General features: G+C 47.9%; 2 protein-coding genes across 2 annotated transcripts; one reads left to right on the top strand and one right to left on the bottom strand.

Annotated features, from left to right (window-relative positions):
- Window positions 1-1,665: 1,665 nt before the first annotated feature.
- LOC309396253 (actin, gamma-enteric smooth muscle) lies at window positions 1,666-18,617 on the top strand. Its single transcript, XM_081961238.1, has 9 exons — window positions 1,666-1,783; window positions 5,254-5,407; window positions 6,363-6,491; window positions 7,514-7,624; window positions 8,454-8,538; window positions 9,507-9,668; window positions 10,067-10,258; window positions 10,999-11,180; window positions 18,312-18,617. Exons 2-9 carry the CDS (start codon window positions 5,282-5,284, stop codon window positions 18,453-18,455), a joined length of 1,131 nt encoding a protein of 376 aa, XP_081817364.1. The 5' UTR covers window positions 1,666-1,783; window positions 5,254-5,281; the 3' UTR covers window positions 18,456-18,617.
- Window positions 18,618-19,379: 762 nt separating this feature from the next.
- LOC309396373 (interleukin-1 beta-like) lies at window positions 19,380-23,454 on the bottom strand. Its single transcript, XM_081961468.1, has 6 exons — window positions 23,363-23,454; window positions 23,100-23,148; window positions 22,153-22,324; window positions 21,023-21,193; window positions 20,772-20,911; window positions 19,380-19,869 (listed from the first exon to the last, which is right to left on the bottom strand). The coding sequence occupies exons 2-6, from the start codon at window positions 23,136-23,138 to the stop codon at window positions 19,663-19,665; spliced, it is 729 nt and encodes a 242-aa protein (XP_081817594.1). The 5' UTR covers window positions 23,139-23,148; window positions 23,363-23,454; the 3' UTR covers window positions 19,380-19,662.
- Between the last annotated feature and the right edge of the window lie 297 nt (window positions 23,455-23,751).

Below are 23,751 nucleotides of genomic sequence, written 5' to 3'. Positions count from 1 at the left end.
ATTTGACAGTATCCGTCTCAATAGCCAACATCCTTCTATGTTGCTGAATTACATGTAAAATAGAGTGAATTCTGCCTAGGGGGGATTTGGAGGCCCCAGCAATGGCAAATGACACAGGGGGGGGGGGCTCGAGGGGCCTCGACATTCTGCAAAATGGACGTTTCCTGAGAAGAGCCACCAGATCCCCCAAACGCTCCTTGGACCCAGATTAGTTGCCATTTGGTTAGGTTAGGCTAGATTTGTGTTTGTTACAGATCAGGTGCTGGTTTTGCCGGGCTCAAACTTAGCAAAAGGAGGTAAAAGACTTGCAAAAATGAAGCAGTGAAGTTTCTCAATGGCAGGAAAGGGGCAGATCAGAGCTCTAGGTCCCAATCCACCACACCCCCCCCCCCAGTCTTCCCAAATTGATGGGACTCTCTAGGATGGGCCTCTTGCTTCCATGCTCATCCCATGCCTCTCCGGAAGAGACCTGTGAAAGGACACCCCTCCCTTCTCTCCCTCCCTCCTTCCTTCCTTCCCTCTTTTCCTCTTTTTTCCTTCCTTCCCTCCTCTTCTTCTATTCCTTTCTTCCTTCCTTCCTTCCCTCCCTCCGTCCCTTCATCTTCCCTCCCTCCTTCCTTCCCACCCTCCCTTTTCTTCCTCTCCTCCTTTCTTCCTCTCTTCCTTTCTCTCTTCCTTTCTCCCTTCCTTCCCTCCCTCTGTCCCTTCATCTTCCCTCCCTCCCTCTTTTCTTCCTTCCTCCCCTCCTTCCTTCCTCTATTCCTTTCTCCCTTCCTTCCCTTCCTCTATTCCTTTCTCCCTTCCTTCCCTTCCTCCGTCCCTTCATCTTTCTTTTAACTTTCTTTTAACTTTTGTAATATGTGTTTTTATGTTGTATGCCGCCCTGAGTCCTTTGGGAGATGGGTGGCATATGTCAGTAAACCTAAACCTAACCTAAACCTAAACCTAAACCTTCCTTCCTCTCTTCCTTTCTCTCTTCCTTCCCTCCCTCCCTCCCTCCTTCTTTCCTTCTGCCCTTCCCTCCCTCCCTCTTTTCTTCCTTCCTCCCCTCCTTCCTTCCTCTTTTCCTTTCTCCCTTTGTTTCTTCCTTCCTTCCCTCCCTCCCTTCATCTTCCCTCCCTCCTTCCTTCCCTCCCTCCTTCCTTCCCTCCCTCCCTCCCCCCTTTCTCCTTCCTTCCCTGCCTCCCCCCTTCATCTTCCCTCCCTTCCTCTCTTCCTTCATTCCTTTCCTCCCTCTTTTCTCCCTTCCCTCTTTTCTTCCTTCCCCCTTCCTTTCTCTCTTCCTTTCTCTCTTCCTTCCTTTCTTCCCTCCTTCCCTCCCTCCTTCCTTCCTTCCCTCCCTTTTCTTCCTTCCTCCCCTCCTTCCTTCCTCTATTCCTTTCTCTCCTCCTTCCTTTCTTCCTTCCTTCCCTGCCTCCCTCCCTCTTTCCTTCCTTCCCTCCTTCCTCCACTGCTGCTTATAAGGACTGGCCCCTGGCTTGTTTATTAAAAGTGCAGCAAAGAAGGAGCGGATTCACAAGTGAGGCGTTGCTTTCCCACTTTCTTTCTTTTTTTTACCGCGCGCATTTTTCTGACAATTCCCGGGGCTCCTTCTGCCACCAGCCAAGGTCAATATACTGAAATAAAGCACCTTATATGGCTAACATGCCGCTCATTGGCCTTTTTAGGGTCTTGATGGGGGGAAGATCCGCCTCGGGGGTTTGATAATCTGGCTGGTATTTATAGGGAAGGCATCCCCACCGCAAAGTCCCCGAGGGAAGAGAGGCGTTTCCTGCGGCACTCGGTGAGTAAGGTGAACCGATTCTGCTCAGGGAATCCATTTCTCCAGAGCTGGGAAGGACCAGGGAGATCCCTCCAAGGGCCGCACCTTAAAACTCTGGAAGTGGAAGTTGGATCCCATCTGGGCTGAGACGCAGCCGTCAACTCTCCGCTCCTTTAGATCCTCCCAGAGTCCCCGGGAACCTTTTGCATTATTGACCCAGATGCTTTCAACTCTTTTGACAGGTCTCAGTTGGGGGTGGGGAGGCAGCCCCAAGCAGCTCCTGTCCTGGGAAGGGGGGAACCTCTCGGGGGGAAGAGGGGGGCTGGCAGATTGGAAAGAAACTTTGGGGGAAACTGGGGAGCCTCTGGGGGGCTATTTCTGGGCATGTCCTAGAATTCAAGGCAGGCAGGTGAGAGCTTCTTCCCCGGGATTTCTGATTCCATTCCAGGAATGCGTTTGTATGATTATTTTTTACTGCCACTGAAATTAGGATCAGTTCGGAGGATCTTCTCTTCTAACGTTACAAAAGCAGGATGTTGGGCTTGGATCTGAAGGAGAAGCAGAAGGAGGGGCTCTTTCTAAAAAGGCAGAAGGAGAAAGTTTATTTCCATTTTTGGGAAAAGCCTGGGTGGACCTCCCGTTTCTCTTTCCTCTCGCCCAGCCCGGAGCTGCCCTTCACAGCCCTGCTGTCACTCCTGCGCTGAGCTCTTGGGATGGGGGGAAAGATCAGAGGCTTTGGCCATCCACTGACACGCTGCTGCTGCTGCTGCTGTGGATTGTTTAAATTCATCCTAAAACCGCATCATCTGGGGGAGGGGGGATTAGACCTGAAATCCCCCAAATGAGGGGTACCCCAGCCCCCAGGTCACAGCCTGATCAGAACAGGGCCACGCAAGCAGCAGTCAGCATGCACGAGCAGCCCCATTGGCCCCAGCGGTGTCTGTGTGTGTGGGGGCACTCGTGTGCATTCACAAGGGCTGCCGCTCACACCGAACCTTTTCCTCTTCCCCTCCCCCACCATCGGTCCCCCAATGCAGAAAGGCTGGGGATCTTCATGAATGCTTCTTCCTCCTTCCAGGTTTTCAGTCAAGTACTTTAAAAGAGTTTTACTTTTAGAGAAGCAAATGTTGGGACTCATTTCATCTTGGAGCACCTCCCTCCCGCCCATCTCTTTTTCTTCCTTCCTCCCATCCATCCATCTTTTCCTTCCATCTTTTCCCTTCCTTCCATCTTTCCCCCCTCCCCCCCTCCTTCCTTCTTTCCTTACTCTTTCTGTAGTTGCTTAAAGCTTTGTGGTTTGGGAGACCTTCATTAAATCCGTCCTTATCCAAAGAAGCCTGAAGCCCTGAAGTGAGGCGAGTCTGAATTGAGCAAAGACCTGAGCCTTCTGGTCTATAAAAGGTCAGAGCCTGTTTGGCTCTGTTGCCTCTTTGGATGTTTAGAATGACTTATGGTTATTCTTAAAAGCCAAAGATATGAAGCTGAAAGAAAATTTCATTCAAATGCAGCAGTTATTTTTAGCTAGTTGGCAATTGAAAAATACCCAGTTGATGGTACAAAATATTAATTTGATGTTGCTCAATAGTCTTTAGAGGTAAATATGAGATTGTCCTTTGGTCATTAAACTGCTCAGGGTCACCCAAGACATGTGGAAACATCCCAGTGTCATCTGGGAATTGCTGGTCAAGAATTTCCTGGTTGTGAAGGGATGGAACAGAGAGTCCGTCTGCTTGGGTCATTTGAGTCCAGCAAAAATGTTTGCTCTTCTGAGTGTAGAGACTCATCATGGATTGTAGCTATTGTTCATTGGTAGCCCTGGTCTCCATGCTTTAAAAGAATAGAAATAGAAATAATAGAAATAGAATTATTTATTGGCCAAGTGTGATTGGACACCCAAGGAGTTGGTCTATCATACAGAAGCTTTCAGTGTACATACAAACTGTAAACATATAGCGTACATAAAAACATAAGTTCTCAATGTACATACAAACAAAGTGATAAATCATAAATCAGAAGATACAAACAACAAAATGTTGAATCACAAGATACCAATAGGAGTAGGCAATAGGAAAGGTGAGAAGGATAACAGCAAGGTGTTTAGCAAAATAATGGTGCCAGAGGAAAAAGCTCTCTTTGGGTGTGTCCCCCCATAGCAGCGTCCTGAGGGGAGGAGATGAAACAGTTTATGTCCAGGATGTAAGGAGGGGTCTGCAGATATTTTCTCAGCCCTCTTTCTGGTTTGTGCAGTGTACAGATCTTCAGTGGGAGGCAGGCTGGTTGATATTGCTTTTTCTGCAGTCCTAATTATCCGTTGAAGTCTGTGGCTGTCTTGTTTGGTTGCTGTACCAAACTGGACAATTGTAGAAGTAGAAATGACCGATTCAATAATTCCTCTGTAGAACTCTATCAGCAGCTCCTTGATATAATAAGCAGGTTTATTTCTTTATTTTGGATTTATTAGATTTTTCCTCACCTTTTGTACAAGAGCTCAATTGCAACTTAGTGCCTTCTAATCTGATTCTTTCAACAAGAACCCTATGAGGTTGGCCTACCTATGTTATTTCAAAGAGCAATCTACTGGTAGCAGAAACTTCTTATTTTCCATTTTATCCTCCTGAAGTTTCCTTGGAACTTTTCCATGCAGTGAGATGCTCTTCTCGCACCAGAGGCCTTTTGTCTCACTTGGGCAAGTAACAGCAGCTGGAGGGCTCAGCCCAGGCATCCCATTAGCTTGTTTTCCTTCAGCCATCCTGAGCTCATTTGCTACAAAATTATCTTGTCCCCATCCATCACCAATTCTTCTCTCTTGGGATACAGCTTGGGTGCACCGGTAAGGATGAGCTGCAGCTATCAATCAAGGCTTCTGGTTTGCCTCTTGAACAGCTGAAATCCAGTGATGGAGAGCTGCTAAGATGTCAGGATGATGAGTTTTATAGGTGCCAATAAGTGCAGCACACATATATCTTTTGGGTTTTGGGGGCCTAAATAAAAATGATTGATTGATAGAATGGAATGGAATGGAATGGAAATCTTTATTGGCCAAGTGGGCACACAAGGAATTTGTCTTTGGTGCATATGCTCTCAGTGTACATAAAAAGACAAGGCACATTGTCTTGACAAGATACATGATTGATTGGTTGGTTGGTTGATTGACGTAAAAAGTGGTTTACTTTCAGTTAATTTGTCAAGCAAGGTTCTCCTTAAAGAATCCAAGAAATTGCATTTGGTGATATGGCAACAAAACTTTTGCAAGAGTTCCTGATCTGCTCCCACTGGCTTTATCGGAGCATTCCCGTGCGGAGAGAGAAATGCCTGTTGCCTTGGGGAATAGTTTCCCCAGAAGAGCTTTCTTCCCCTTCTGACTTGGGTCGGGGGCTTGCCTGGGCACCTGCCCTAAGCCCTGTGCCCGCTCCTTGCCTGCCCACCTTGGTTCTTCCAGGTGAAGAAAAACTCCTAACTTCCCAGCACAGCCAAACTCTTCTGTCCTTCAGGCCCCCTGCACCGTCTTTTGTCACAGCCATGTGTGAAGAGGAGACAACGGCCTTGGTTTGCGACAACGGCTCCGGGCTCTGCAAGGCTGGCTTTGCTGGGGATGACGCCCCTCGCGCAGTCTTCCCCTCCATCGTGGGACGCCCACGTCACCAGGTTGGTATCCCAAGCTTTTTCTTGAGGGGGAGAGTGATTCTGGACTCCGAAGGGGTGCAAGACCCCGGCTAAGGGAGCCAGAGTCTCAAGAAGGGCCATTCCCCTCCCGCTGAAAAGAACCTCAGGATCTGCGTACGCCAGCAGCCGCGTTCAGAGAAAGAGGAGATGAAAAGCTAGTAATCAAAATCTGAATGGAAAGTGCTTCATGTAGGGACAAACAAGACAATGGACCTTAAATGCTGATAATGCAAAAGCCATTCATTCGCCTGGTGCATTTGGGTGCGTGAAACTTGCAACCACCCTCAAAATGCAACCTGTCAGATGTCTGAAGAAAATTCAGACTGAGGTTTTTTTTCAACTGCAGAACTTTTAGCATTTACTCTAGGAATGAGGTCAGCTCCCTAGAAACGGACAGTCTCTTTGGCTCCAGCCTCATCTAGGATGTAAGCCTGATCCTGAAGAAGGCAGAGAGGATCGGACAGGATCGGGGCTAATCTTCTGGGGATTCAGCTCCTCATAAGAAGGATCAGGAAGGCGCTTCGCAGTGAGACGCACCGTCTGGGCCTGCATTGACGCTCCTCCTCCTGTCCAGCCAAGAGTGGCCTGGCCCCTACGCAGGGGGTGGATCGGTACTACGAGAGACTGGTCAAGTGGCTTCCTGGGTTGGCTGGGACCCATGGAGAAGCCAGGAGGGTAGCCGTTGGCTCTCGCCCTGGGCAGGTGTTCCCGACCCCCAGGAAGAAGGAAGGGGACCCAATTCTGCCCAGCTCGGCTACGATGGCTCCCTAATCCTTGTTTGTGAGGAGGGTGAGCTGCCCTTTGAATGTTGGACAGCACTAGGCCCCTCTTCTAGGCCGAGGAGTTGAGCCTGGCTGGAGAAAATGAAGCATCTGATCAACCCTTGTAGTAGGTCCTGCCTCCGTTGCCTGCTTGACCGTACCCCTTTGCCTTCTAGGGCGTGATGGTGGGGATGGGCCAGAAAGACAGCTACGTGGGGGACGAGGCCCAAAGCAAGAGAGGAATCCTGACCCTGAAGTACCCCATTGAACACGGCATCATCACCAACTGGGACGACATGGAGAAGGTGGGCTTTTACTCGGAGGTTGCACCTGACCTTCTGGTCTTTAAGCAGAAGTGCTGACCGGAAGCAGCGGGAGAGAATTCAGGCACCCTCCCTTGTGCCTTGATTGACTTCTCTGGTGGGATTAAATCAGCTGGTTCAAACTGCAGCCTCCCAGTTTCCAAGTAAACGAAATTTCAATTGGAGACAGATGTGCCCTTAACTGAATTCCCCCAGGAAAAAAATCCTTCTGGGATGTATGTTAAAATATGAATCTTTTAGATCTGGTACACAGAGGACAATTCCTTGTAAAATGTCATCGCCACCAATTCCCACTTAAATCTTTTAGGGTCTTATTTTCTGTTTGTGCTTCAGGCTGGTTGGGGAGCCCCCGTCTGCCTGATCTGGCCACACAGCAGATTGGCCAGCTGGCCCCAATCCCTTGGCTACTGGGAAGAGGCGATGGGAGAGGAGGGCCAGCTGAATATGCATGCCCGAGGGGGGGGGCAGCTGTGTGTGGGGGTCCAGAATGAAGTGGGAGTAATAAGGTAGCTGCGTTCAATTGTTCCAGACCTGTGATGATGAACATATGGCACGTGTTTCACAGGTGGAATGCGGAGCCACCTCTGAGGGCACGCAAGCAGTGCCCTAGATCAGCTGCAGCGCACATGTGCATGCCGGCCAGCTGATTTTCAGCCTCCGAAGGGCCAGGAGGGGCTGTTTTTGCTCTCCCAAGGTCCAGGAAAGCCTGGGAAGGGCAAAACACGGGCCTACCAGACCTACCAGAAGTTTGGAAATGGCCATTTCTGGCTTCCGGAGGGCCTCCAGGGGGCCGGGGGAGGCTGTTTTCGCCCTCCCCAGAGTTCAGGAGGGAGCGGGAGGCATCATGCGCACATGCACAGGGGGCAGCGGGGTGGGTGGGGTTGAATTATTGGTATGGGCACCCGTAGGCTTTCGGCACCCGAGCCAAAAAAGGTTAGCCGTCCCCATTCTAGACCCCCTCCTGCTGCAAACAAAGTTCGTCAACGCTGCCCTTTCTCCTCTAGATCTGGCACCACTCCTTCTACAATGAATTGCGAGTGGCCCCGGAAGAGCACCCCACGCTGCTCACAGAGGCACCCCTGAACCCCAAGGCAAACCGGGAGAAGATGACCCAGGTAAATCCCCCATCCCAAGGCCGTTGTGAGAAAGGGCAGACACGGGGGGGGGGGGGGGAGGAAGCAACCATGGACCCAATTACTGCTCCAAGCAAGAGTCAGAACTTGAGAGGCAGAACTTGAGAGGCAGAGAGAGAGCCCACCTGGAGCATTGGTCAGTGTATCCTGTGCAACGGAAGGATTTGGGAGACCCAGAAAGCCGGCAGCTCAGAAGCTTCCTAGGCAAAACCAGGTGGGGAGATCTCCCCTCGGACAGATACTCTTCATTTTCTTTTTTCTTTTAAATATTTTTTATTAAACAGTTTTTTAAAAAAAGATTTTTTCCCCCCCAATTTCCTTCTATACAACATTTCCACATCGGTTTATATCCGTTGCATATGCATTTCTCCCCCCCTTGTTTCAATTTCTCTTTGTCTGTACATATGATTCTAATGTTTTTTTTAATACATTTTAATGTATGCATTCCTTCAATTCCAATCCTTCATTGTATGTCATTTCCATTTATACATGTTTATTCATCTCTACATATATATGACTAATCCCTAACTCCCGTGTCTTCTTCATTTAATCTTTCCTTAATCTTTACGCCTGTTCTCTCACCATTTATGCCGCTCATTCCATACCATATAATAATTGGTTTCCTCTTTATCTTTAATTTCTTTTGTGAGTCTATCCGTCTCTGCACACGGATCCTCCTCATTTTCAAGAGAGTTCCACACATTCATAGAAGGGGCTTCCCTTTAATGGGGCTTCCCAAATTCTTATTGAGCAAAGCCTGTTCTGCGTGATCTGATGCTCCCGTTCCTGCTTTTCCTTTTTCCTCCCCCAGATTATGTTTGAGACCTTTAACGTCCCAGCCATGTACGTTGCCATCCAGGCTGTCTTGTCTCTTTACGCATCTGGCCGAACCACAGGTGAGTGCGTCCGTATTTATCTTCACAAGTTTGCATTTGGGTGGTTTTGTAACATACATGCATGCATACATACATACATACATACATACATACAAAGATACATACATACATACCATTTAATGTATCACCTTTCTACCCCGCCCATCTCATCCAAATCACTCTACACTTAGAACAGCAACTACAGCTCAAATCCAGAAATAAGTCTTAACAGCACTGCTGAAAGGGACAGGAAAGCTGTTTATTTATTTATTTATTTGAAAAAAACTTTATTGAAAATTCAAAACATTAAAATACCAATACCTTTAAAAATATTTTTTATAAGTTACAATCCTTTTTGCCAGTGCGGGCATAACCATTTGTTATTCAAAGACACTTTTATACATTCCTAATTATTCCTATATCTATACATCTATGTTTCTAAGGTGTACATTTCATCTTCCTATTATTTTTCCAGGGATACCAGTTTTCCCAAACTGTATAATATTCTGAGTCTTCCAGGGACAACAAAGCTGTCTAAAGCAGCCGCCTCTCTTCCAGAACCTGAAAAAGGAGGCGTTGGCTTTAAAGGCTTCCTTGGAAGTGCTCCGTGGGCATTTCCCCCCCAGCTGCTTCCCCCTTGCCGATCTGCTCCATCTTTCTTGTGAGGGTACCTGGCACATGACAAAGGCAACTTCTGGCCATTTAATCTCTTGGTTGGATTCTTTAGGTGAAGCCTTAGCAGATTGGCTTTATATAACTTTATAAGCTTGTGCTGGAGATCCGTACTTATGCTGGGCAGAGTCTCGGTGGCCCCTACCCTGAGCCTCAGTGAATGCTCCCAGGGACTTCAGGCTAGGGAAGGAAGGCTGTGACATCAGCCTTAAGCCACACTCACAAATGGGCATCTCTCTTGAGGTTTTACCCACCCTGCTTTTGCTAGGAGGTGGGGGGGGGGAAAGAAAATAATGTTTCCCCTTTTAAATTTCAAGGTATCGTCCTGGACTCTGGCGACGGTGTCACTCACAACGTGCCCATTTACGAAGGCTATGCTCTGCCTCACGCAATTATGCGCCTGGATCTGGCTGGCCGGGACCTCACGGACTACCTCATGAAAATCCTCACAGAGAGAGGATATTCTTTTGTCACCACCGGTAAGGTGGAGTTGGGCCTCTCGGGCTCTGGGGGGGGATGGACTATATTAGTATTTCTTTCTCTGCCAAGGGACAAAAGGACTCTTCTTTTAGGGAACTGGCCAGGCTCTTCTTAAAAACCTCCAGTGATGGAGCGCCCACGACTTCTGGTGGCAAGGAGTTCCACTGGTTAATGGTCCCCACTGTTCGGAAGTTTGTCCTTAGTTCCAGGTTGCTTCTCTTCTTGATTAGTTTCTGTCCATTGTTTCTTGTTCTGCCCCTCCAGTGCTTTGGAGATGTGGATTAGTGCAGGACATACCCGCAACTCAGAGGAGCGCATGTCAGACATGCCTTACGCCTGCATGTTCAGTGCGCTGCTGTGGGCTGCTGTGGGTGCAACCAGCCTGTGTCTTCCACAGCTGAAAGAGAAATTGTGCGGGACATCAAGGAGAAGTTGTGCTACGTCGCCCTGGATTTTGAGAACGAGATGGCCACGGCAGCTTCCTCGTCATCCCTGGAGAAAAGCTACGAGCTGCCTGATGGACAGGTCATCACCATCGGCAACGAGCGGTTCCGTTGCCCCGAAACCCTCTTCCAGCCCTCCTTCATAGGTGAGTCTCTCCTGGGGGAGAAAACATCTCACTCTGGGTAAAGAACGAACGGGAAGCCATAAACCGCTTTGCAGGGAAACCAGAGGAGGGATTCAGCAGGTTCTGACCAGTTCTGGAGAACAGATAGTGGAGATTTTGAATAGTTTGGAGAACCGGAAAATACCCCCTCTGGCAGGCCCCGCCCCTATCTATTCTCTGCCTCCCGAGTCTCAGCTGATTGGGTGGGAATGGGGATTTTGCAGTATCCTTCCGCTGCCACGCCCATTAAGCCACGCCACACCCACCAAGCTATGCCCACCAACCATGCCACACCCACCAGGTACGCACACGGAACCGGTAGTAAAAAAAATTGAATCCCACCATGGAGTGAAACTGTGGGGAACCCTAAAGTCACGGTTTCAGTTGAAGCTAGCAACGACAAATAGCTTTGGTTTTTCTGGTTTTGACGGTGGTCAAAAAAGTCAACATGGCAGCCACAATGATGCACTCAAAGCCCAGCCTCTTTTCATATGCGCTGCAAAGGCTCTCGGCCATTACTTGCCTGAACACTTGCGCTGGAAATGGAATTTCCCAAAGATGTTCTGTGGAAAGACATTGTGCCCAATGGTGTCGTCTTTAGGGTAGTGACGGTGATAAACCAAGGTGGACTTTGATGCAAAAATCATTCTTCAAGCTACAAAGGGAATTCTAGGTCAGCGCTAAATCCTCACTGGATCTGTGATCTTGCGCTCTTTCCACAGGCATGGAATCGGCTGGCATCCACGAGACGACGTACAATTCCATCATGAAATGTGACATTGACATCCGCAAGGATCTCTATGCCAACAATGTTCTTTCCGGAGGCACCACCATGTATCCTGGCATCGCAGACAGAATGCAAAAAGAAATCACTGCCTTGGCTCCCAGCACAATGAAGATAAAGGCAAGTCTGCTGACTTTGGGGGTCCCCCAGCCCCTGGGTCCTGGCTGGCTATGCGGCCGCGGTCCGTTCAGAACTGGGTTGCACAAGTGGCAGGCAAGCACACCCAGTTCCATTTGCACAAGCGGTGGGCACTCACACATGCCTGGGAAGCTCCGCAAGTGGCGGGCGCGTCCACCGCTCATGCAGACGGAGCCTCACGCCATGCACATGAGGGCCCCCCGCTTGAGCAAATGGAGCCTGTGCACAGGAGCACACAACGCACCTGCCTCTCGTACAGAATCATTTCTTCTCCCCTCCCGCCGGTCTGCAAAGCTGGGAAGGTTGGGGGCCACTGGTTCAGCACACCAGCAATCCGTACAGGATGTGCAACCTTAGAGAATCGAAATCAGTTCTGTGTACTTGGGGTAACCAGCTGTCAGCGTTCCAAATATCATGCAGAATTAAATCAGAGTCCAAGTCAGAGCTATCTTTAAAGTTCCAATTTAATAAGACAGACATGTTGGCACATCTGTGGAAATCCCAAATCTAAAGCTTCCTGGGATTCCACCCAGTTGAAAGTTCATGATCTTATACCTACACCCTTAAATCCATCACATGGTCCAATCTTCTTCGGCCACTCTGGCATCTCCACCCACCTGGTTCCGGTCAGGTGCAGAGGTGCAGAGACAAAAGATGACCTTGGGCTTCTAGAAAGGAATGACAACAACACATTCCACAATTCTACTCCTTTCTATTCCCCCTCCTAATTACTACACTAATGAAACAGCATAATGAAATAAGAGAGAGTGCTACTACAAAAAAATAGAGAGGGCCACCTCTTGCCATGCGCTTACATCTCCAAGAAACTTACCACTACTGAAAGGAGGAGAGGCCACCTGTCAGGCCTGCAGTTTTATACCTTTTTAGGAGGGGGGAAATTCTTTTGCACTTCAGAGGAACTTCAGAGAAGCTAATGATGAATTGCTTCTCTGAAGTTCTTCCAAAGTGCAAAAGAACTTGCATGGGAGGAAATTGTCATCTTTATAGCATCTGGGAAGATGCACGCACAGTCGGAGGGGGATGGCTGGAGGGGGCTCCCAGACCAACTTCTTCAGCCAAACGTGAATCAATCTCCTCCCACCCCTTCACTAGTGAAAGTGGCAATGGACTGGAAGACTGGAGTGAAGATAATTACTCCTTCCAAACAGCATAATGAAATAATAGAGAGTGTGGCAGACCAAAGATCCTAAAAAGGTATATAACTGCAGGCCTGACAGGCGGCCTCTCCTCAGAAGAAAAACATTTCCTGAAAAGAGAATAACATAAAAGTTAACATAACAAAATTAACCACCTCTTCTCCCCCCAGGGGACCTTTGACTTATTGGGAAACTTCTCATGGAATTGTTTTACTAACTCCTCCATTTTTAGATTCCAGCTTTTCACCCAAGTAGCTTCAGACAAAGGGTAACCCTTCCAATGCACTAAGTACTGTAAGCGACCCCTATTCAGCCTGGTGTCTACGATATTTTCCACCTCAGATTGTGTTTCCTCTTCTATCACTCCAGGAGGAGAGAAAGCTTGGGTGGGTGCTCTTATGCTGGACCCAATTACTGGCTTCAACAAGCTACAGTGAAATTCTGGGTCAATTTTCCCTAGACTTCTGGGTAGACTGAGTTGAACTGTAACTGGGTTAACTATCTTCACTATTGGGAATGGACCTAGAAATTTTGGACCAAATTCCTTGCTAGGTATTTTTAATCTCATGTATTTGGTAGATACTAAAACTTTGTCCCCCACACAGAAGTGGGTTTGGAGCGAGCGATGTTTATCAGCTTGATTCTTGTAGGCTTCTGCCACATCTTCTAGAGCCTTCTTCGTATTCTCCCATCCGTTCTTTAGCATGTCTATTCATTCATTCAGAGACATGGAGGAGGGAGGTTCTCTAGGCAGCTCAGGCATGGCAACAAATTCCATGCCATTGGTAATCTGGAAAGGAGTGAATCCAGTGCTGCTGTGGACCGCATCTTTGTACGCCACTTCGGCGAAGGGTAGCAAGTCCGAGCAGTTGTCTTGCTGATAGTCCACATAACACCGGATGTATCGTTCCACCACCGCTTTGGCTCTCTCTGCTGCGCAGTTCATGTTGGGATGAACCTCTGAGCTCAGTTCTTGTGTGGACCCAATGGATTTCAGAACCTCTCTCCAGAACTTGGCTGTGAACTGGCTCCATGGTCTGAAATGATCCTCTTGGGCAATCCATGCAGGCGATAAATGTGTTTCACAAACATTTTCGCTAATTTCTTTGCAGACGGCAATCCTGAGCAAGCAATGAAGTGTGCCTGCTTGGAAACCAAATCAATAACTGTCCAGATTACTCTATCCCAATGCTGTCTGGGAGTTCGATGACAAAGTCCATTGTGACCTCTTCCCATGGTCGGTTAGGGCTGGCCACTCGTTGTAGCAGTCCAGGGGACTTCTCCAGCAATGGTTTCATCGTTGCGCAAGTAGCACAGCTTTTTACGTAATCTTCCACCTCCGATTCCATCTTTGCACACCAAAATTGATGCCTGGCGAGGTGGAGCATTTTTAGGAATCCAAAGTGGCCTCCTAGTTCTGCCTCATGGCTTCGCTGTAGAACTTCCAGCCTCAACCCTGCAGGGACATACAGTTTTGACCCCTTCCAGGCTAATCCATTTCCCATTGTTAGAATATCCTGGTTATTGTTGAGCCACTGGGGGCAAATTGGTGCTCTGTTGGGAGCACCAATTTCATAGCTGTCATCAGCTTATCCTGGCTTCCATTACTGTCATACTGCGGTTATCTCAACAAAACATCCCCCAACAAGTTTTTTGGTACTTGTTGGACCCCTGGGGTTTTGGTCTCAGCTGCAGGTGCTGCAGGTTCTGGGGTCTCGGGTTCAATCATCCCTGACTGGCCCTTTTCCTCCACCGGTGGTAGCGGCCCAAATGCAATCATCAATTTCCTACAGCCATCTTCCCATTTTATCGTAGGCTTCCACTTGTCAAGCCATGCAAGCCCCAATATAATGTTTTCTGGCATCTCTGGAGCCACAATGAATCTGAGAAGCTCATAGTGGCGGCCCACTTGTAACTTTACCAGTTCAGTTATTAGCATGGCTGGGGCCCCTCCAATTAGCATTCCATCTACCTGCTCAACCCGAATGGGACAGGCTAGAGGTCTTGTGCGTAGGCCCAGTTGCTTTACAATCGACATGCTGATTAAGCATTGAGTGCAACCGGTGTCCAAGACTACTTCAACTTCCCCTTCCTCCCCCGTTTCAGGCACTTGGAGGTTGACTTGGAAGGCGAAGGGGCGGATGGGTGCATTCACCATTGGTTCGTCTTCAGCATTTTCCTCCTCTGAGGCCTCCTTCTTGGTAGGACTCTTTGTCACCTTAGGTTGGGGATCCTCTTCCAGAGGTTGTTGGCCCAGATGACTCTTTTCTGGTGGCATCTGGGGCCTTCTCTTTACTGCCGTGGTGGTTGGTGTGCACGCTTGTAGCATTGGGGCTGGAGCCAAGCACTCTGATGCTCTGTGGCTAAGTTGACAGCAACGATGGCATTTTATTGGCCCCCACGAAGGAAGGAACCTAGTTACATCTCCAAAATTAGGAACCACCTCATCACATTGTTCCGCTATTTGTCCTGCAGCTTCCCCCTTGGTCATCCCTTCTTCCATTGTCGAGAACGCTTCTCTGTAGGAAGGTGGGGCAAGAACCTGTTGGGGCATTGGAGGGAAGACTGCAACCAGTGGGGAGGTGAATCCCTGGTTTGGCCACTGCCCAGTTATCTGCCATGGTGCCATCTGCTGAGGGAGGGCAGGTGCCCACTGGCATCACTTCCATCCATGACCTGGGGTTAAGACCCATTCCGGGGGTTCCTGATTCACACGTTGCAGTTCAACCAACGATGGCTTGCTGGAGGGGTTATGTGCCAAGGCCCCCTCTGCTGGCTTGGAGGAGTTATGGGCCAAGGCCCCCTATGCTGGCTTAGAGGATATTCCCATGTTGATGGCCAACCAGGTGCCCACTGGCATCTTTTCCATCTGGGAAGAAAGCCCAATTTGGTGATTGTTGATTCACAAGCTGCAGCCCAATTTCCAGTGGCTGGCTAGTGAAAGATGTTGGCCAAATCCCTTCTTGCTGGCTGGGTTGAATTCCCTATTTTGATAGGGAATCTGTCTTCAACTCAGTTACAATACAATAGTAGAGTTGGAAGGGACCTTGGAGGCCTTCTGGTCCAACCCCCTGCCTAGGCAGGAAACCCTATACCGTTTCAGACAGATGGCTATCCAACATCTTCTTAAAGACTTCCAGTGTTGGGGCATTCACAACTTCTGGAGGCAAGCTGTTCCACTGATTAATTGTTCTAACTGTCAGGAAGTTTCTCCTCAGTTCTAAGTTGCTTCTCTCCTTGATTAGTTTCCACCCATTGCTTCTTGTTCTACCCTCAGGTGCCTTGGAGAATAGTTTGACTCCCTCTTCTTTGTGGCAACCCCTGAGATATTGGAACACTGCTATCATGTCTCCCCTAGTCCTTCTTTCTCTTAAGCTAGACATACCCAGTTCCTGCAACCGTTCTTCATATGTTTTAGTCTCCAGTCCCCTAATCATCTTTGTTGCTCTTCTCTGCACTCTTTCTAGAGTCTCCACATCTTTTTTACATAGTGGCGACCAGAACTGAATGCAGTATTCCAAGTGTGGCCTTACCAAGGCCTTATAAAGTGGTATTAACACTTCACGTGATCTTGATTCTATCCCTCTGTTGATGCAGCCTAGAACTGTGTTGGCTTTTTTGGCAGCTGCTGCACACTGCTGGCTCATATTTAAATGGTTGTCCACTAGGACTCCAAGATCCCTTTCACAGTTACTACTACTGAGCAAGGTATCACCTATACTGTACCTGTGCATTCTGTTTTTGTTGCCTAAATGTAGAACCTTACTCTTTTCACCATTGAATTTCATTTTATTAGATAGTGCCCAATGTTCAAGTTTGTCAAGATCCTTCTGTATCTTAAGCCTATCTTCTGGAGTGCTGGCTATTCCTGCCAGCTTGGTGTCATCTGCAAATTTGATGAGTTCCCCATTTATTCCCTCATCCAAATCATTGATGAAGATGTTGAAGAGGACTGGGCCCAAAACAGAGCCTTGGGGTACTCCATTGCATACCTCCCTCCATGTAGATGCAGCTCCATTGAGGACTACACGTTGAGTGCGGTTGGTCAGCCAGTTACGAATCCATCTGGTGGTGATGCTGTCTAACCCACATTCTTCTACTTTATCTAGTAGTAGGTTATGGTCTACCTTATCAAAAGCCTTACTGAAGTCCAAGTAAACTATATCGACGGCATTCCTCTGGTCCACTAATGTTGTCACATTATCAAAGAATGCAATAAGATTAGTCTGGCATGATCTGTTTTTGACAAATCCATGTTGGCTTTTGGCTATTACTTTGTTTGCTTCTAGGTGTTCGCAAATTCGTTGCTTGATTATTTTTTCCAGAACCTTTCCTGGTATTGCAGGAAAGTTGCAGGGTAATAAGTCATTTCATTTATCGCTGTTTGGAAGGAGTAATTATCTCCACTCCAGTCCTCCAGTCCATTGCAGCTTTTTCCCACTAGAATTCTTGGCTGGGGAAGGAGAGGGAGCATCGCTCACGTTTAGCTGTTCAAGTTGATCTGGGACTTTCATTCTCCAGCCGTGCGGTGAATTAGTTTTCCCAGTCCCCTCTGGCTGCATCTTCCCAGACGCTATTTATCTGAAAATTTCCTCTCCCACAAATTCCTTTGTTGCTTGGGAGAGATGCAGAGAAGCATCTTATCTCAGCTTCTTAACTCAAAAGGCTTTCTCTTAATTGTTCACTGATATTTTATGCTGACCCGGTCAGTCAGCATTGGGAAATCAGCACCCCTTGCCAGCCCCCATGCAGGGGGGTTGCTGGTGATTTATTTTAAAAGGAGATTTGGGATAATGTCAGCATTCCAAATATCATGCAGAATTAAATCAGAGTCAAAGGCAGAGCTATCCTTAAAGTTCCAATTTAATAAGAGAGACATGTTGGCACATCTGTGGAAATCCCAAATCTAAAAGCTTCCTGAGATTTCACCCAGTTGAAAGTTCATGAACTTATCCCCGCACCCATAAATCCATCACATGGTCCAATCTTCTTCGGCCACACTGGCATCTCCACCCACCTGGTTCCGGTCAGGTGCAGAGGTGTGGAGACAAAAGATGACCTTGGCTTCTAGAAAGGAATGACAACAACACATTCCACAATTCTACTCCTTTCTATTCCCTCTCCCAATTATTACACTAATGAAACAGCATAATGAAGTAATAAGAGAGTGTGGCAGGCCAAAGATCCTACAAAGAGATAGGACTGCAGGCCTGACACCAGCAGCAGCAGCTGTGGAAGGAGATAATCCAGGATAAGAACATGGGAGAGTTTAATTGGGAGCCCCCCAGAGTTGGCCGAACGATGGGCAGCTCTATAAACATTTGAAATAAATAAAGAAGTCAAGGAGAATGTCTTCTTCCTGTGAACAGATGTTGAGCCAGCTCTGCTGAATTTAGGACCCACTGATGTGGATTTTAGGATTCTGCACATTTAGGAAAAACCAAATGCAGCATCCTAACATATAAACATTGGACAAATGTTGCATAATATGCATAGATCAAGCATTCTGGGTTTTTTTTTGGGGGGGGGGGAGCTTTATAGCTCTTCAGGTTAGAATTGTTTGTTTTTGCTGAATCCTGCCTCTTTGTTATTCCATTGTCAACTGACCAGCAAATGAATCTCCACATTTTCTAGTCTCAGAGAATCTCTCTCTCACTAATGATGAAAGAGTAGAATCTAATATAAAAGCTGTTCTTTCTTTCTTTCTTTCTTTATTTTCTTCCTCCCTCCTTTCTTTTTCTTCCTTCCTTCTTTTCTTCCTCCCTCCCTCCCTCCCTCCCTCCTTCTTTTTCTTCCTTCCTTTCTTTTCTTCCTTCCTTCCTTCCACCCTCTTTCACATGCAATTCATATCTTTTGTAGGACAGCTGTTCTCACGGATCTGGGTTTCTGTACCTCTGAAATGTGAGGTCTGTATCTCTCTTGATCGCTCGTAACTGTTTTGGAAATCTTTCCACAGATCATTGCTCCCCCTGAGCGCAAATATTCTGTTTGGATTGGAGGCTCCATTCTGGCCTCTCTCTCCACCTTCCAGCAAATGTGGATAAGCAAACCAGAATATGACGAAGCCGGCCCTTCAATTGTACACCGGAAGTGCTTCTAAAGACCCAAACCGGATTATTCTCAAGCCAGAAGTCTCCTTCCTTCCTTCCTTCCTTCCTTCCTTCCTTCCTTCCTTCCTTCCTTCCTTCCTTCCTTCCTTCCTTCCTTCTCTGCATTGAGTTCTGAACCTTGCAAGTAGCATTAAACACTGTTTTTCAAGCCATGCAGTCTCTGTATTTTCTCTGCCATTTTTATTTTAGCTGCTTTCAATAAATATCTTAGTGCTTTATCACATGCCGGTAGTCCTCAATGTACAACCAGTGGTGGGATTCAGCCGGTCCGCACCCCTTCGGGAGAAACGCTTGTTAACTTCCAGAGCAGTTTGGGTGAATTGGTTGTGGGAAGAAATCATTAGGGCAGAGAAACGGTTGTTAAATTATTTGAATCCCACCACTGCATACAACCACAATGGAGCCCAAGCTTTCCTGTTGTTAAGTGAGACATCTGCTAAGTGCATTTTGTCCCAATTTATGACCTTTCATGCCACCGTTAAGTGAAACGTGTAGTTGTTAAATTAGAGACACAGTTATTAAGCAAACCTCCTTGTCAGGAAGTCAGTAAATAGGTGGGTTTCCATCTTCCCCAGGCCAGGGCAAAGATAAATCTGTGATTCCTTTCCCAATTTGACGCTTGGCTGGAGGTGGACCCTTGCTGGCTGGAATGCAGGGTGGTGCCCCTTCCCCATTTGGCCCTGGCTTTTCTCCCCACTGGCCCGGAGGAGGCAGCCCTGGCCTCCCTCTGGAGGAGTCAACCCAGGGGAGACCTTGGTGGAGCAGGGTGCAGAGTCCCCCTCCCCAAGGGGCCTCTTTCAGCTCCCAGCTGCTGGCTGAGCTTTGGTCTCCCCACACCCACCTACCCACTCTCAATTTGGAGCACAAAGAAGGAGGGATCGTCCAAAAAAATGGATTCAAATGTCCATCGGTCATAAATTATTTATTAAATTATTCACAACGGCTTCAATATAAAACTTAATTTATCATCACATAAACTGGTAAAAAAAACCTGGAAAATACTTATTAAATTAGTAATAAATATAAATATTCACACACACACACACGCACACGCATACACACAAACAGTTTGTATCTCGGTACGGAGACTTTCTGGCCAAAGAAAAAGTCCCTGACCATGGGGACACCACGTCTGGCTTTCCCTGGCTGAGATGTCCGGGGGAGCCTCGCAAAGTCTGGATCAGAGCAGCCTTCCGCTCACGGGCTGGTGAGGCTGTAATCCACAATCCTCCGGCCTCCGATGTCCTGGGTCACGGCCACGGCCTCCTCAGACTGGGTGGACGTGCAGATGTACCATCCCGGGCACTGGGCCGATTCAAACCTTGTGTGCTTTCCGATTTCAGTTTTGTAGAAAAGGAAGCGGCCCAGCTGAGATTTGTCAAGGTTCCCTTGGATGGTGGCTTCCTGCAGAGGGAACAAGCTGGGTTAATTCTCGGAGTGCAGGCTGGGAGGAGTGGATGTCTACATTTGGGCCTATATCAATGGCCGTGGGCTTGCTTTAAGCCCAGGGGTCTCCAACCTTGGCAACTTTAAGCCTGGAGGACTTCAACTTGAAGGTTGGAGACACCTGACTTAGATGATCCTTCTGGCCTTTTCAACTCTATCATTTGTGGCTGGGGAATTCTGGGAGTTGAAATCCGCCAGGCTTAAAGTTGCCAAGGTCGGAGACCCCTGCTTTAGCCCCCAAAGACTTCTGAAGTATAGAATAACACTGTTGGAGGGGACATTGGAGGTCTTCTAGTCCAACCCCTGCTCAAGCAAAATATTGACTCTTTCCCAGTTGTCTTTCATGGCTGGATCCCCAAACATTCGCCCCCTTAAGTGTTGTGTCGCCTTGCAGGAAGCAATGATTGGACGATGTTTGGGCTGACTTGATTTTTCAACCAAACTCTCTGGTTTCCTGGCCTTCCCTGCATTGTTCCAGCCACAGCCTGACCTTCAGTTGAACCTCATGGAACATCACTGACCCTCCCCCCACCCCCCAAGGGCCATCACTCATAACTGGGGCTTTTCAGGTTTGGTCATTAGCCTCCTTGGCACTCATCACCACTGCTGTCCTGGGCTGCTTCTCCCTTAGGATTCACAGGCAGCCTCTGTTTGGGGTGGGAGGGGGGCTGCAAGCATATCCTGACTATCCAGAGAAAGAGGGAAGAAGAGCTGGAAATGGGCACCATCCACCCCGGACAGGCGAAGGCTGCTTGGATTTAAGCCCCATTTTAAGCCACCAGAAGACCTCCAGGCTCCCTTCCAACTCTGTTATTCTGCCCCATGGTTGCATTTCAAAAGAACCCGACGGAGCAACTGACCTCCAACTGCAGCACTGGTGGCTGTCCCTCTTTCTTTTCGCAAGAGATATAAAGCTTCCCCTTCTGGATGCTCAAAGCCACGGGGACCTTTGGAGTTCCAGCCTCGGCTTTTGGACGATACACAGACATCTTTAATTTCACTGAAAAAAATAAAACCAGTGGTGAAAACTATTGTCAAGACAGAGAAGATGGAAGGCACAGGCTTCCCACTAATTCAGCTTGGCAAGGGAGAGGTAGCAGCTGGGCTTCACCTGCTTGCTCAATGTTGGGGCCCTGAAGATGCATGGCCACCAACTGTGCGGGCTCCTTGAAGACAAAGGACTTCTGGTCAGAGTCCTGGATGTTGTAGACGATATTCTTCCAGAAGTGATAGGTGGAATTAGTGGCTTCTGTGCATCCGTAGATGTCAAAAGTGACAGGTTCTGAGCAGGAAAAAAGAACATTCTCATTTGAGTTACTCATTCCCCCTTATAAGGCGACTGTGGGAGTTGCTACCACCGAATCTTCCACAAGTTCAGCCAAATGAACTTTGGAGTTTCTGCCCCTCTCCAACAGCAGCTGAGCCCGCTAGCCTAAAACTGTTAGTAAGGCGATGGAGAGGAGAAGTTTGGGGAAAGCTCCTAAGTCACTCTCATCATTTAAATAGAATTATTTCTCCACCAGAGAGATAATTTTTCTAACCCTCTAGAGGACTGCTAAAACAAAACCCTAAACATTCACCTGTCAGATCTAACACTCCCTCGTTTTACAGGCTGAATCTATGTGATCCAAGGTGACTATCAGGAAAGACATTGGAGCACTCCTTGGTAACTATGTTCCAGCCTGTATTTTCTAGGGCCATGATAGTCAACCTATGGCATGTGTGCCAGAGGGGGCATGCAGAGCCCTCTCTGTGGGCTCTTGCGCTGGTCTTCGTGGGTGCCGGAGGGGTGGAAAATGGCCTGAAAACAGCTCCAAAAACGGACAAAAAACGAAGCTGTTTTTCAGGCCATTTTCTGGGCTGTTTTCTGGGCCGAAAAATGGCTTGAAAAACAGCCTGAAAATGTCCCCAAAACACCCCCAAAACACCCCCCCAAAACAGGCATGCACACGCTAGCCAGCTGGTCTTTGGGTTTCTGGCACTCCAGTGCACGCACATACACCCACATGCATGCATGTTCCAGTTTGGGCACTCGGTGCCGAAAAGTTTTGTCATCCCTGTTCTAGGACTTGCTGCCTTTTTAAATACGAGCACAGGACGAAGGCAGCATGAGCTTCTGCTTCAAATTTGGTTCTGCTAGTTTGTCCTTCCGCTTGTTGGGCCTGAGAAATAACATTCTGCTGGGAGGGATTTCTTACAGTCCGAAAACATAAAGGAGGCATTTGATGCTGCAAACGCTACCTAAGATTGTGCTCAGAATGTCCATCAGGTCCTCGTCCGAGAAGAGCCTGGCGGAAGACTTCTTCATGCTCTCGCTCGCGATGACGATCAGTACGGCCTTCCTGAAGCTCTTCTTGGGCTCATTTTTGGTCACGGCTACCTGGACATCCATCTCACTCACCTGGAAGGCGTCCTGGGGCAAAAGAGAAACGAGCAGAAGGTTTTTATAGACGTTTGCTCCCTTAAAAGGTAGCACCATGAAGGAGCAGAGGAACAAGGTCATTTCCCATCCTTCCTTCAAACCTTTATCCCAGGGGGACAAAATACAGCTATCGTTTTTTATAAACTTGGTGATTATATCTAATACACACACACACACACACACACATACCAGGCACATTAAAGTACCTCTTCACAGACAGTAAATATGACAGCAGGTTAAAAAAAGAAAGATCTTTACTGCAAAGTCCTTCATCTGCAGCCTGGCAAGCCAAATCCAGCATGCTGTAGATTTACACTTCCAGAAAGTTAGATCCCTGATTGTGATGGATTGTGGCTTTCAGCAATAAGACATGATGGCTGACGTGGACACAAGGAATAGTATGCCATTAATGGCTTCCATATTGTAGGACCTAGAATCATTTGCATTTTTTTTGCAAGTTATCACAATTCCAGTGATGGAGGAATTTGAAAAGTGAAAAGTAACCAATCAAGTCCCCAAGATGCTGGGTCTAATCCTAGCCTGGGGGCCTTCCTTCTCCCCAGGGACAGGGAGAGGCTGGGAAAGAGGTCTGGCAGGTCCATCAGGCTGAAGAGCTTCAGCTGAGCTCCAGGTACTCGTTGGAGCACAAGATGGCTTGGAAATGCCTAGGTTTGCAGCTCCAGCCGTATGCTGATGAAGGAGGTGCCAAAAGTCCTTGTCTGACCAGAGGAGCCCTGTTCCAGAAGGAGATGGTTGAGCCTCTTACCTTTGTCAGGTACGGCTGCTCCGCTGCACAGAACTGCATCCTGCTGATGCTGAGAAACATAGAAAATAAAAGTGAGTCAGATCTTTTCCCTTATTTCTGACAGTCAATTTGTCGCAATTAGAGCAGAAGGACTCCTGGAGTCAGAGATGACACACATACGTTTATTAAAGTGTGTCTTTTCAGATAAGACTTCTGCTTTCTTATCTAGAGCAAACATGAAAAAGGCAAACACAGAGATAGATAATTCAGGGTAAACTTTATACCTGGAGAAAACAGCTGTCAGGCTTCTTCCCGATCCTCTGATCTGATCCTCTCTAGACTGGCCTCTGCTCTCCCGGGGAAGGCCTTATATTCGCTGTGGCAGCTGGGGAGGAGGAAGTTTCTCTCACGCAGAACTCCCCTTCCAGCAGCTTCTAAGAACAGGATGCGGTCGATTGTGAAAATGGAGAAATCCTTAAAAACAATAAAACTTTGCATAAAAATTAGACATCTGGGAAATTATTGAAAGCGATGATGTGTGTTAGGATGTTCGGTGTGAAAACACTCATGAAGGATGACTTAATTGCCCAGGGAGGAATTCCTTGCCCCACCCCTGCTGAGTCTCGTCAGTTCAGCAGAGTCAAGAGATGCCTCTGGGCTCTTGCGACAGCAG

The sequence above is a fragment of the Natrix helvetica genome (assembly GCF_964273705.1).
Source record: "Natrix helvetica genome assembly, chromosome: 8".
Lineage (NCBI taxonomy): Eukaryota > Metazoa > Chordata > Lepidosauria > Squamata > Natricidae > Natrix > Natrix helvetica.
The sequence above is the reverse complement of the archived record's forward strand: the minus strand, read 5'-3'. Positions and strand labels throughout refer to the sequence as shown.

Excerpts from the sequence above, each read along its gene's own strand:
- LOC309396253 (XM_081961238.1), top strand. The coding sequence starts at position 5,282 with ATGTGTGAAGAGGAGACAACGGCCTTGGTTTGCGACAACGGCTCCGGG. Across the intron at positions 6,492-7,513 it reads ACTGGGACGACATGGAGAAG|ATCTGGCACCACTCCTTCTA; the intron begins GTGGGCTTTTAC and ends TTTCTCCTCTAG. Across the intron at positions 8,539-9,506 it reads CGCATCTGGCCGAACCACAG|GTATCGTCCTGGACTCTGGC; the intron begins GTGAGTGCGTCC and ends TTAAATTTCAAG.
- LOC309396373 (XM_081961468.1), bottom strand. The coding sequence starts at position 23,138 with ATGCAGTTCTGTGCAGCGGAGCAGCCGTACCTGACAAAG. Across the intron at positions 22,325-23,099 it reads AGCAGCCGTACCTGACAAAG|GACGCCTTCCAGGTGAGTGA; the intron begins GTAAGAGGCTCA and ends CTTTTGCCCCAG. Across the intron at positions 21,194-22,152 it reads CATTCTGAGCACAATCTTAG|AACCTGTCACTTTTGACATC; the intron begins GTAGCGTTTGCA and ends TTTCCTGCTCAG.